Here is a 12,252-nt window from a genome sequence, read left to right as displayed (position 1 = left end):
TGGGAGCACCTCCACTGGTTTTAAAGCTTAACCACCCCCTTGACTAAGGAAGAATTGTTACACTGTCAGTTGCTGCCTCGAATGCTACTTTGTCAATCCATAACTTCTGGTTGGTATCCTTTCTTGTGTTTACTGAGAATAATTGCGGTCTGGGTAAGGTTTGGGGACCCTCATTATACTGAGTGCCTTATAAACAACAGAAATCCATTTCTCAAAGTTCTGGAAGCTGGGAAGTCCAAGCTCAAGGTGTATGCAGATTTGGTGTCTTGTGAGAGTCAGTTGTCTTCTCGCTATAATCTCACTTGGTAGAAGGGACAGGGAGTTCTCTGGAGCCTTTTACAAGGGCACTAATCTCTTCCATGAGGACTGTACCTTCAGGACCTAATCCTTCCCAAAGGCATGCCTCCAAGTACTTTCACACTGGGCGTTAGGATTTAACACATATTTTAAAACCTGGGCAAATACTGTGAGATTTATCTGCTGAAGTTGTGCTTTATCTGCTAAAAGAAATGCGATTAGCTGCTACCAATAAATTCTTCTCAATCAGAAACTGAACTTTATGATCAATATTTTATACAAGTTTTCTGAATGATATTTTGTGTAACTTTTCCCAAGGGGGCATGGACCAAGGAAAAGCAATCCCAGTGGACTATTCCCCTGTTACACATTTACAGCTATACAGATGTGGATTGCACAATAAAAAATTTAACACACAGGCACACACACAAATACACAGAGGCACTATATTTTTTGAGTATTTATTTGATGTTGAGCCTTATGCTCAGTGTTGCAGATATAAATTTTTTTAATAGTAAGGCATATATATATTTACACTGTGTGTTCACCTCCCATAGTTAGATTTCTTTCTGTCACCACATATTTGACCCCCTTTATCCCATCTACCTCCCCTCTCTCTCCTCTCCACTCCCCTCTGGTAACCACTAGTCTATTGTTCATGTCCATGAGTCTCTGTTTGTTTGTCTTGTTCATTTGTTGCTTTTAGGTTTATACCCTACATATAAGTGATATTATGTGATTTTCAACTTTTTCTGTCTGGCTTATTTCGCTTAGCATGATTATCTCGAGGGCCATCCATGTTGTCGCAAGTGGCAGTATTTCATCTCTTCTTATGGCCGAGTAATATTCCATTGTATATATGTACCAAGCTTCTTTATCCAATCATCTATCGTAGGACATATTGGTAGCTTCCATGTCCTGGCACTGTGAGTAATGCTGCTATGAACATTGGTGTGCAAATATCTTTTCAGATATGGGTTTTCAAGTCTTTGTGGCAAATACTCAGTAGAAGGATTGCTGGATCATATGGTAGATCAATTTTTAGTTTTTTGAGGAATCTCTATACTGTTTTCCATAGTGGCTGTACCAATTTGCAGTCCCACCAGCAGTGTATGAGGGTTCCTTTTTCTCTGCGTCCTCTCCAGCATTTGTTATTACTTGTTCCATTGATTATAGCTATTCTAACAGGTGTGAGATGGTATCTCATTGTGGTTTTGATTTGCATTTCCCTAATTGCTAGCAATGTTGAGCATCTTTTCAAATATTTGTTGGCCATTTGTATGTCCTCTGGCGAGAAGTGTCTGTTCAGGTCCTCTGCACTTTTTTTTGATTAGATCATTTGTTTTTTGTTGTTATTGAGTTGTATGAGTTCTCTGTATATTTTGGATATTAGGCCCTTATCAGAGGCATTGCTTGCAAATATATTTTCCCATTCGGATGGTTGTCTCTTTACCTTGTTGATGATTTCTTTTGCTGAGCAGAGCTTTTTAGTTTGATGTAGTCTCATTCAGTTATTTTACCTTTATTTCCCTTGGTTTTGAGGTCAAATTCATAAAATCCTCTTTAAGTCCAAGGTCCTTGAGTTTAGTTCCTATGTTTTCTTGCAGATATAAATTTAATTAATCCAAACTCAAGAAACTGAAAATCTTACAAGGAGAGAAATTCCTCTTAGTCCTTTAGCTAAAGGAATGTATATTTGTGGTTGTGGAAAAAACACACTAGAATTGTGGTTCCCAGATTTTTACAAAATTTAATTCCTGAGAAAAATTCATGGAGATTCTGATTTAAAATGTATTCCCAGTGCCAGAATCAGATTGGGATGTATTTGTTCCAAGCATCTTTTTACGAACAGTACTTTATAACCTAATGGGTCATACCATCAATGACATTTTCTTAGTAGACCAATGACAGATTTGGATAGTTATCTTGTAGCCTAAGAGTGTCACACGAAAAAGCAACCTGAAAGAAACACTCCAGGCTTTGGAGCACTTGCTGGACTGGTTGAATGGAATAGTGTATTTTAGTGTGTTTGGGGGAATGGATGAGCTACATGGCCATGCACTGGTCCCCGTGAAGTCTTCCACCTCTCAGCTGAGCTTTTACAAATCGAGATAGCAGCAGGTTTGATATTGTTCCTGCTGATGACCACCTGGTTGGAACATCTTTCTTATTTTGTATTAAACCCGTGTGCCTTGATAGGTCTCTGCTTGGGTAAGAGTTCATATTTGATTATGAAAGCAGAGCAGCTTAACAAGGATGTCATCATCTCACCTCTCTTCTCAAGTGAACCAAGATCTGAGTAACCACACCTTCAAGAGAAATTTTGTCTAATGAATGTTGCTATCTACTGTATTTTGAAAGTTAAATCTCTGAGCTTCCTTTTCCTTACCTGAAAAATGAGATAAATACTTTTCCTTCTTCTTCTTGGGTGGTTTTGTGATATTGCATATGAAAAATAAATCAAAAACTCACATGGACTATAATGATGGAGGAACAGTCTCCTTTTGACTTTAATCGTGTTTATCTTTGTATAGATGACAAGAGATATGAGAGTGAATTCAGTCTCTATGTCATCATATTTGGAACACTTATTTCTGAGTACCCATTACGTGCTTAGAAAATCTGGTTTTGGATTTTAGCTTTCCTGAGGATCCATGAACTTGGTTTCTTTGCAAGTTTTGTAAGTCTCTGGTTATAGATGTGGGAAAGAGGTTGAGCATAGCTCCTTTTTCTTTTTTCTGTGGAAGTTTCTTTCATTGCTGATCGTTCAGAGTCTGCAAGGCTGTCCTTCATTTCCCAACAACTTCTCTGACTCTCGCTTGGACCATTATCTTCTGGTGAGATGCACAGCTCCTGATAAAGGCGAAACACTTCTATTTTGCTCAAATTAAAAAAAAAAAGTGAATCAGGGACCTTGATCTGTTTGGTTTACTCAGACATGCCCAAGCATCTAGAACAGTGACTAGCACATAGAAAATGCTGAATCAATATTTGTTGAATGAATGAATGTAGATGTTGTGACCTTAAAATGAGAGAGTCAAAGATTGAATACAATTGTTTTCGTTTTATTATTTTTATTAGTTCCAGAATAGTAACTGGTAACTAATGCTGGTATTTCTTGTTATTGTTATAATTATTATTTTGTAAATGGCTCTTCTTCCCTTGTCTGTCTTTCTTAGGGCTTCTTTATCTTGGTGTTTGGAACAATCCTGGATCCGAAGGTACTGTAGATTCTTGTTGTTTTTTTTTTTGCATTATCAGTACTTGGCCCTAAAATAATGCCCACTTATGAGGGTCTTTCACCTCAAGCATTTGTGCAGACACTTGAACAGGACATTGCTCTCTTTATAGTGCAAGTAATATTGACTATCCTTTAAGCTCCTGTGGTGCTAAGCATTTTATGTACATTAGCGCCAATCCTTAAAATGATCTTGGGTATTTCTATTTTCCATTTTACAGATGAGGAAACAGATTCAGCATGATTAAGTAGCTTGCACAGAATCTCTAAAGAAACCCACTCTAACTAGTTGAAGCAGAATAGAAAAATTTATTAAATCTTACAATATCTTCTTTGGTAGATCTCTCTGGCCTGGAGCCATGGAGGCTATGCACAATAGTTCCAATTCATAGCACAAAACTGCTCCACCCTCCCTACTCTGCTAGGCATAGAACAGCTCACTAAGCCAATGCCAGACAGTGGGTGCTAAACTAGAGTTGCTGCTACCGTTGCCTTAGGGATAGCCTTCACCCTGCCCTTTGGGGTCCACTGGCACCTGCTTCTTGAATTGTCATGTCTGATTGGCTGAGCCCAGGTCACATGGCTTCATCTTAGCTTCTAGGGAGGCTTCTACCTTAAACAGCAATAGATTCGAGGAAGGGAATTCTCCAAATACAGGGAGTGTGTATAAATAGTGGGTGGTGACAATAAAAACTGAACAAATGAGCAAAACATCACATGTTTACTCAGGCTTCTAAGATTGCTTTCTTTCTGTTGTTATTATACTACCTCTTGAAATGAGAAAAGCAAATAACCCTTTCAGATATGGATGTAAATATCTTTACTGCAGCATTTATTTTTTATTTTTTTATTAATTAATTTTACTATCACTGCTATTCTGCTATTAAGTTCATATAAAAGGTTTGTGAAAAAAGCATTTCATAACGGTCCTTTCATTTTCTTATAAGGATACCAGTACCTAATAGAAATTATTAAGTTAAGAGTATTATCGTTTTAGTCTTGATATTTCCATGGACTAGCTGTGTGCCAATGAGGAGTTCCTTAACTCTTTACGAATCTCAGATTCCTCAAGTGGAATGCAGAGATAATGATGCTTTTCCTCACTTTTCTGCTACATTATGGTAAAGTAGAAGAGGAATCTTTCAAGTGAAAACACATAGAAAGCATTTAAGGTATTATGTAGTTGCATACCATATTATTTTTTTAATTAACCTAATATCACAACTAGTATTTCAGCAGCATCATCATTATCCATTAGTGCACCACTGTTAGGTGTTATGAAATGTGCAATGAACACTAATACATGGATACTTCCATCAAGATCAAAACTTCTTATACTTAAAATTATAATGTAAAAGGTAAATACTCAAAGGTGTCATGATTAATTGATAAAAAGGTGTAGAGTAGTCCTCCTTTATCTGCAGAGGATATGTACTGAGACTCCTAGTGGATGCTGGAAATCACAGATAGTGCTATATCCTATATATACTATGTTTTTTCCTTCACATACATATTTATGATAAAGTTTAATTTATACATTAGACACAGTAAGAGATCAACAACAATAACTAAAAGTAAAATAGAACAATTATAACAATATACTATAATAAAAGTTACGTGAATATAGTTTCTCTCAAAATATCTTATAGTACTGTAACTTGCCTTTTCACTTAAAGAAAGCACTTTACATCTTCTCTTTGGCATACTCAAATTGCCAGCATCACTACTCTTGTGCCTTGGAACCATTATTAAGTAAAATAAGGGTTTCTTAAAGTTTACTTATTTTACTTAATAAGTAAGCACAAGTGCTGTGACACTGTGACAATCGATCTGATAACTGGGATGGCTACAGAGTGATTAACGGGTGGGTACTGTATACGGTGTGGATACATTGGACAAAGGGGATGATTCACATCTTGGAAGGACAGAGCAGGACGGCGTAAGATTTCATCACACCACTCACAATGGCACGCAATTTAAAACTTACGAATTGTTTATTTCTGAAATTTTTCATTTAATATTTTCAGACTGCTATTGACTATGGAAAATAAAATCTTGAAAAGCAAAACCATAGATAAAGGGGGACTACTGTATATAACAGTAGTTTTCAAACTTTTAGGATCAGTAAAAACCAGTGAGCACGTATCACCAGATATGTTTATTATTCACTTACGAAGTATTTATTATGCACATTATGAAACACAGAATTAAAGAAAGATGAGAGAGAAATTTAAATAGAGGTGCCAGTATGTCTTCACACATTCCAATGGACTCTTGAGAGCACAGCCACCCACCCAAAGAGTGTTCTTTCCTCTTTGAAGCTAGTTGAGAGATGTGCAAAAAATACTGCATTTTCAGGGAAGTTGCTCTGAGCTAGAGGACTTTAGCATACATTAACTGGGAAGAAAGAACTTCTATAAGGCCTTGGAAGGTGAATAACATCTTGTATAGCAAAGGGGAAGAAGAAATAGAAATAAGAAGAGAATGCCCACATACAATAGGAGAGACTCAGAGAAAATGACAGGATGGTCTGGAGTCAGGGGACAGGAATTCAGCTCCTGGCTCTTCCTCTTTGTAGTTCACTGGTTTTGAGTACTACTTAATCTCGGAGTCTTAATTTCATTAATTGTAAAATGGGGATAATAGTACCTATCTCACAGGGTTATTTTCTGGATAAAATAAGATGACGGGTGTGAAAAGCACTTTAAAGTTATAAAACAAAATATAATAGTTATTTATTATTCTTATTTTCTTGATTCCACAAGCCTTTGTTATGCTGTATAGGATTCTTTTTTTTTTTTTTTTTTTAACCATGGTTAGGCACTCTAGAAAAGGTTTGAATAGTTGATAGACTGTGGGAAATGTTCAACTACTCAAGTACTCCCCCCAAATACTCCCAAAACTCTGTCAAGGAATCCTCTAATTTGTGGCAAACTGTATTTTTTAGCCACCGGGTTCATGTTCAGGGCCCCGATTATATAAGTCTCCTATTCTAGCTTCACTTTTCTTCTTTCTCCCTATCTCCCCATCTTTTCCCAGACCACTCCACCAAGTTACTAATCCCTCCATACCTGGCTGGCAACACACTCCCTTGCACAATATTTGCCAGGCTCAAGCACATGTGTTTATTTCTTATAATTTTTTAATTCTTAATTCTTTTCGTTAACTATCCAGATACGAGAAGCCTTAAAGAATCGGATAACCTCTGCAAAATGGATCTCCAGAATATCAGAGGTAAAGCCCTCCTAGTCATTTTTGCATTTAAAAATTTGACAAAATAACAACCATGCTGGAGTTTCTCGCAGGTGGAGTATTGCTAACCATCACCTTAAGACTTTATGGTATGGATTTTTCCGAAGGGCTGAGTGAGTGCTTCTTTGAGCTGTTCAGATTCTTTCTGGAGTCTTGGGACCACATCCAAAGAAACAAAAGTAGACAAATGCATTTAGAGGAGAGTGACAAGGCGGCAGTTCCTGGAGGGGAGAACCTCAAAGCACATAGCAGGAGAGCAGGTGATGAAACGGAGAAATGACAGATGATGAAAAGCCTCGGGTTTTTATGACAGCCTGCTTGTTCTTTATAACTCCAATTGGTTGAATCACATTCCAAAGTGTGAAAATTTCAGGGAAACAGATTCTGACCCTACACAAAGGACTTTCCAATAGCTTGATTTTCAAGAGGGGCCATTCGCCATGGTTACTGGAGTTGTAAAAGAAGGTTAAGAGCCTGTTCAGTCATTGGATAGTATGCGTCCTTTTTCATTTATCATCAATTCCTATAATTTAGACATCAAATAGTATTGTTATGCAAAGGTGCAACCCAACAGCTGTTCTGAGTAAATGAAAAACCGGAAAACTTTTAAATAACAGCAAAAGGAGATTCAGGGTTGGCTCAGAGAACATATCCAGCAACAAGAGGAGAGGCCATCTATAGTTTCCTCACACTAACATCCGACGGGATCAGCGTGGGCTGGCATAGAATGGTGTTGCAGGAGATTTGCATGGAAAGGGGTGACAGATCATTCAAGAGGCCGGGCCCTGGGTAACAGCATTGCCCCCTCCCTAGATTCCTTGTCTTTTGTTCCCTATTCTTTGCTTTCTTTAGCCCTCCTGTCTTCTCTTTTTTTCTTTCCTTTATTTTCCTATCCCCTGTTGCCTTACACTTACCACAGCTTTGACCTTGTTCCCAGTCTTCGGTCTTCATAATCGGGAGATTGCCGACTCCTCTACATTCCTTCTTTCTGAAAAACAAACAAACACCGCCCCCACCCCCACACCTTAAACCCTATCATACTGTGCTGAGAATAAAGCGCTAGTTCTAAAGCAGTGGTACCCAACCTTGGCCAAACATCAGAGTCAACCAGGAAGCTTCAAAACACATTGCCTGGGTGCTACCTCTGGGGGTTCTAATTGAATTGGTCTGCAGTATGGCTTGAATTTGGCATGAGTCTAAGGTAATCAAGGTTGGGACCCACTCATATAAGCCTTCCTAAAGTGTCTTAGCATTATAAATATTTTCTAAGTATTCCTTACTACCTCACTCTGGTCTGTCACCGTGCCCTCAGGGGAGAAGACTAACTCCTATCCAGTCCCATTTGGCATTGTTCCTTTCCTTCTGTATTGATCCATTTAGCCACCACAGAGAAATTCTGCCCATCAGCCATGGGAAAACAGTCATTTTCCCCACTTTCTCTCTTTCCTTTTTTAAAAAAATACATCCAAATCATACCCAGAATTTTATTAAATTTTATTTTATTATCAGTTTGTTGATTGTCTGAGTCAGTGGTTTTCAATGCTGGTTGCACCTTAGAGACACTTAGAGAGCTTTTTAAAAATACCACTGTCTGGCCCCACCCAAGAAAAATTTAACCAGAAAGTCTTAGAGATAGGGTTTGGTCATTTTTTTTTTTTTAAAAAAGCTCCCCAGAGATTTTAAAGTGCCGCCAGGATTAAGAACCACTGAGTTAGGTACTAAGTAAAATTTTTCCAACTTTTTGCAATCCTTCCTTCACTCTGCTCACTAGCTTTCAACCAAGTCAGTTTATCGGCCATACTCAGAGGGAGGAGTTTTATCATTTGTCTCCTCCTCTCCAACTTTATAGGCTTCTGATCCTTAGGTGACCATCCTCTACAGTCCAGATTTAACTCTTTCTCCATGTGGTACCTGCCCAGGCCATGTCAGGACCAGCTCCTCAAACCTAGGATAATCATTGTGATTATTTGTGTTCATTTTATATCCTATGTGATGAATAAGTTTATGGTCCTGTGGTAATAATTTTACCCGTGAATTAATGCATCACCTATCTTAGGCAACATATACTTAAAACCTGAGGATATTTTAAACTCGGGTGCATCACAAGGGAAGGGCTGCAACCTTGAGGATTTCGGCAGGCCAGGTGAGGAGGAGCAATTTGAGGGATGTGAGGCATCTCAGTGTTAATCTCCCCCTCTGTGCAGCTCAACTGCCTCTCCCACCTCCCTCCCAAACTAGAGACTCCTTCAGGATAGGGATCCAGGCCAGGCTGGGGAGAAGGGCAATGTCTCACACCAGCCCATTCCTATGTTGTCAGAGGTTCTAGGTTCTAATATAAACAAGGAGAGGGAGAAAGTGAAGAGATAAAATAAATTGCTGTGGGTCACAATTCTCCATGTGCTTTGAATAATTCTGACAATTGAAAAGAGACTAATAATGACTATGCAATTATACTTTTGTCTTCAACAGAACCTTTCTTCTGATTTCTCTTGTCACCACACCAAAAGGCCCAGTTAAGAAACCAGGCAATACTCCTAATTTGGGAGGTGAGTGCAATGCAAGGGGTCCCCATACACATCTGATATAGATGACATTTCTTTTTAAAAAATATCACAGTTTGATTAATTCTAATTAGAAATGATTTCTTTTCTTGTTTGAGAGAATTCTCCTTATGCAATCTAGCTTCAGCTAGCTGAAGTTAGAGATATATTCACACTTCTAATTCTTGCATGACTAAAATTCTGGTTATCCCTGTAAAACAATCAGGACTGTCTGAGAATGCTCATAAATTTGCCTGGGTGTATTTAAGAGGAGAATCATTAGAGGTGCCAGCTCCACAAAGCTGTCCCCTCTCCTCCTCCTCCTCTCTTGTTCCCCAGTCCCAGGATGTCCTCTGGGATATCAACAGTATCCCCAGATTTCCCACTGTGGCCCCTCTCTTTTCCCTTATGTTAAAGGATCAAGGAATTATGATAAACACTATCTGTGAGGGGCCTCAGGGATAATATAGAATTTACATTTGAGGTGTCTGAGAGACAGAAGCATAGAAACAAACACAGAGAAAGGAGTTGCAGGGGCAAACAGGAATAAAGAGATACTTCCCAAGGGCCATGGTGGCTCACTGTTGGAAGAGAGCCGTCCAGATACACAGACGTGTGCAAATAAGTTTTCTAGCCTTTGTCTTCATGTCCCTCTAGATCTAGAGAGAGAAGATCAGACAGGGAGATGGAGACACCCACATTGGGAAACTCACAAAAACAGTCAGACAGAGAGATGCAGAGAGAGGCCAAAGGTTACAGGGAGAGACCCTGCAGTACAGAAAGAAAGAGAGAGACACAGACACAGATTAAAACTCTCACAGAAACACATACAAGTGACAGAGGCAGAAACAGAGAGAGATGCAGAGAGGCACTTAGATATGTAGAAAGAGCCCCCCCACACCCACTCCAATACATCAGGCTTCCAGCAGCCTCTGTGGCTAAGGCCTTCTGCAGCATCCCAGGGCCTTATGCAGAGCAAGGGGTATTTTCCAAGAGGAAAAGAAATAGTCTAACTTAGAGAAAGACAAAGTTTGTAATTCAGCACATCTGGTAATAAAACAAGCCTATTCCCTGGATTCCAAAGTGATTTAAAGGGAAGATACTCTCCATTTGCCAGGAGGGCTCTACCCAAAGGGGCTTATTGTTTCAAACAGAGCAAGCCAATAATGCAGTTGTCCTGAGGTTTCTAGGTCTTGCTATTTACATATTAAAGCTGTGATTTTCTGTTCTTGACAAGGTCATACATCCCAGGAATGGCAGAGCCCCAGGAGAAATGTGCTTATTCCTGTCTTCCTGCCTCTGGAGAGTATGAAGGAAGTCTCCCACACTGTGACGCTGACGGAGGAGGGCATGCCATGAGGAAAGGGTGGAAGTCCCCTCTGTCTACTTTTGTGCTGCTAAATGTTTCTCCCTCATCTCCCTGTGTGTGTGAAATATATATATGTGTGTGTGTGTGTGTGTGTGTGTGTGTGTATGTATGTGTGTATATATACATACATGCATATGTACGTGCGCGCGCACACACACACACACGCACACAATACACACACACATATATATGCCATTCTGCAGATCGACTTGGGAACAGAAAGACAAAGTGGGCCACAGCAGGCCCTTACCCTTGTTGCGCCTCTAGCTCCTGGCTGTGGGTCACGTTTATCCTCAGGAAGATTACTCTGGCTCATTTCAGCTAAGGTGGCCTGGGATGTCACCTGGCTGGATTCTGTGGGTTGCTGAGGGAGGGGCCCTCATGAATAGTCACCAGGAGTTGAGCTGACTCTAAGTAGGTCATTGCTGGTTCTTTGTACAAAAGGAATCCTATTGCTAGCATATTCCACCCCTCCAAATTCAAATTGATTGCATGGTCAACTTGGCTTGCAACTTCTTTGACTGTGAGGCAAGTGAAATAGGTAGAGCTCTTGAACTAGAAAGATGCTTTTTTGTTTTTTATTAAAAAGAACACGTATTTCATTTATTTCCTCAGTTTTGTTGGGCTTTGCAGGAATCTTCTAAAAAGATGCTCATTTTAAGTTAAGGAGATTGAAGCCTGGAGCGATGGGTCACAGCTAATGGAGGCTTGAGCCAGAAGCAGAAACCCAAGTCTGCAGGTTCCCAGTCCTGAACGTTCTCCAAAGGCCTGGAGCCACCCAGGGACTGTTTGCCTGCTCTGACAATGTAAAATTAACCCTCACCAACAATATGTGTTTTTGAATGAGATGAGGAAGGGGGAAATATCATATTCCCAGTAGAGAGCTGCTCATTTTCTTAACCTTGTATATAAACAAATTCAACATTTAAGCCATGAGCCACAGGAAGGGAGAGCAATACTATAGATAGAAACCTATCTATAGTATTTAGGAAAAAAACCCTCCTTTTTAAAGCAAGTACACAGGCTGATACATTAAAAGATAATTAGAAAATAAAATAAAAGGGGCAAAGGGTGGCCCCTATTCTTTTACCAAGAAGCCTGTATGAATGATGTTCCATTGTAAATGGAAAAATAAGGTTCGCTTTGTGAATCAGTGGGATCTTTCTCTCTCTGTCTCTTACAAAAAATTTCCTCTAAGTAAGGATATCTGAGAAAGCAAAAATATAAGAAAGACGTCAATCAGAAGGTAGAAAAATACACCACCTGAAGAATGAGTCACCTTTCAATGGTATCACTCATATTAGGACAACAATTGCCCCTTTCTCAAGTCAGAAAATGGTTTGAATTTGACATTTCCCAGTATTTCTGTAGGATCTCTTCAAGGAAAGGGAGTGGGACAGGCACAGTCTTGGTTTCTCAATACAGAGATTTCATTACAAAGAAATGTCACTTACTCAGAGTCAATATATTAAAGTGAGGAGAGAATTTCATGAACCCAAGTAGTTATAGGATTACAAATCTAGAAAACCTTTAGAAAAGACTGGATCCAATTGCCT

The 12,252-nt window shown here is 39.2% G+C and overlaps 1 protein-coding gene across 1 annotated transcript in view; it reads left to right on the top strand.

Moving 5' to 3' along the window:
- The window catches only part of LOC120596116 (adhesion G-protein coupled receptor F2), a 35,375-nt gene extending 24,631 nt beyond the window's left edge, over window positions 1-10,744 (top strand). The window contains exons 7-10 of the mRNA XM_039854430.1: window positions 3,477-3,518; window positions 6,710-6,769; window positions 9,257-9,333; window positions 10,565-10,744. Coding sequence (XP_039710364.1) covers window positions 3,477-3,518; window positions 6,710-6,769; window positions 9,257-9,304 — 150 coding nt within the window. The 3' untranslated portion in view covers window positions 9,305-9,333; window positions 10,565-10,744. The remainder of the gene's footprint in view (window positions 1-3,476; window positions 3,519-6,709; window positions 6,770-9,256; window positions 9,334-10,564) is intronic.
- The last annotated feature ends 1,508 nt before the right edge of the window (window positions 10,745-12,252 follow it).

The sequence above is a fragment of the Pteropus medius genome, unplaced genomic scaffold, assembly GCF_902729225.1.
Source record: "Pteropus medius unplaced genomic scaffold, Ma_sr-lr_union100, whole genome shotgun sequence".
Taxonomy (NCBI): domain Eukaryota; kingdom Metazoa; phylum Chordata; class Mammalia; order Chiroptera; family Pteropodidae; genus Pteropus; species Pteropus medius.
This window is presented reverse-complemented; position numbering and strand designations above follow the sequence as displayed.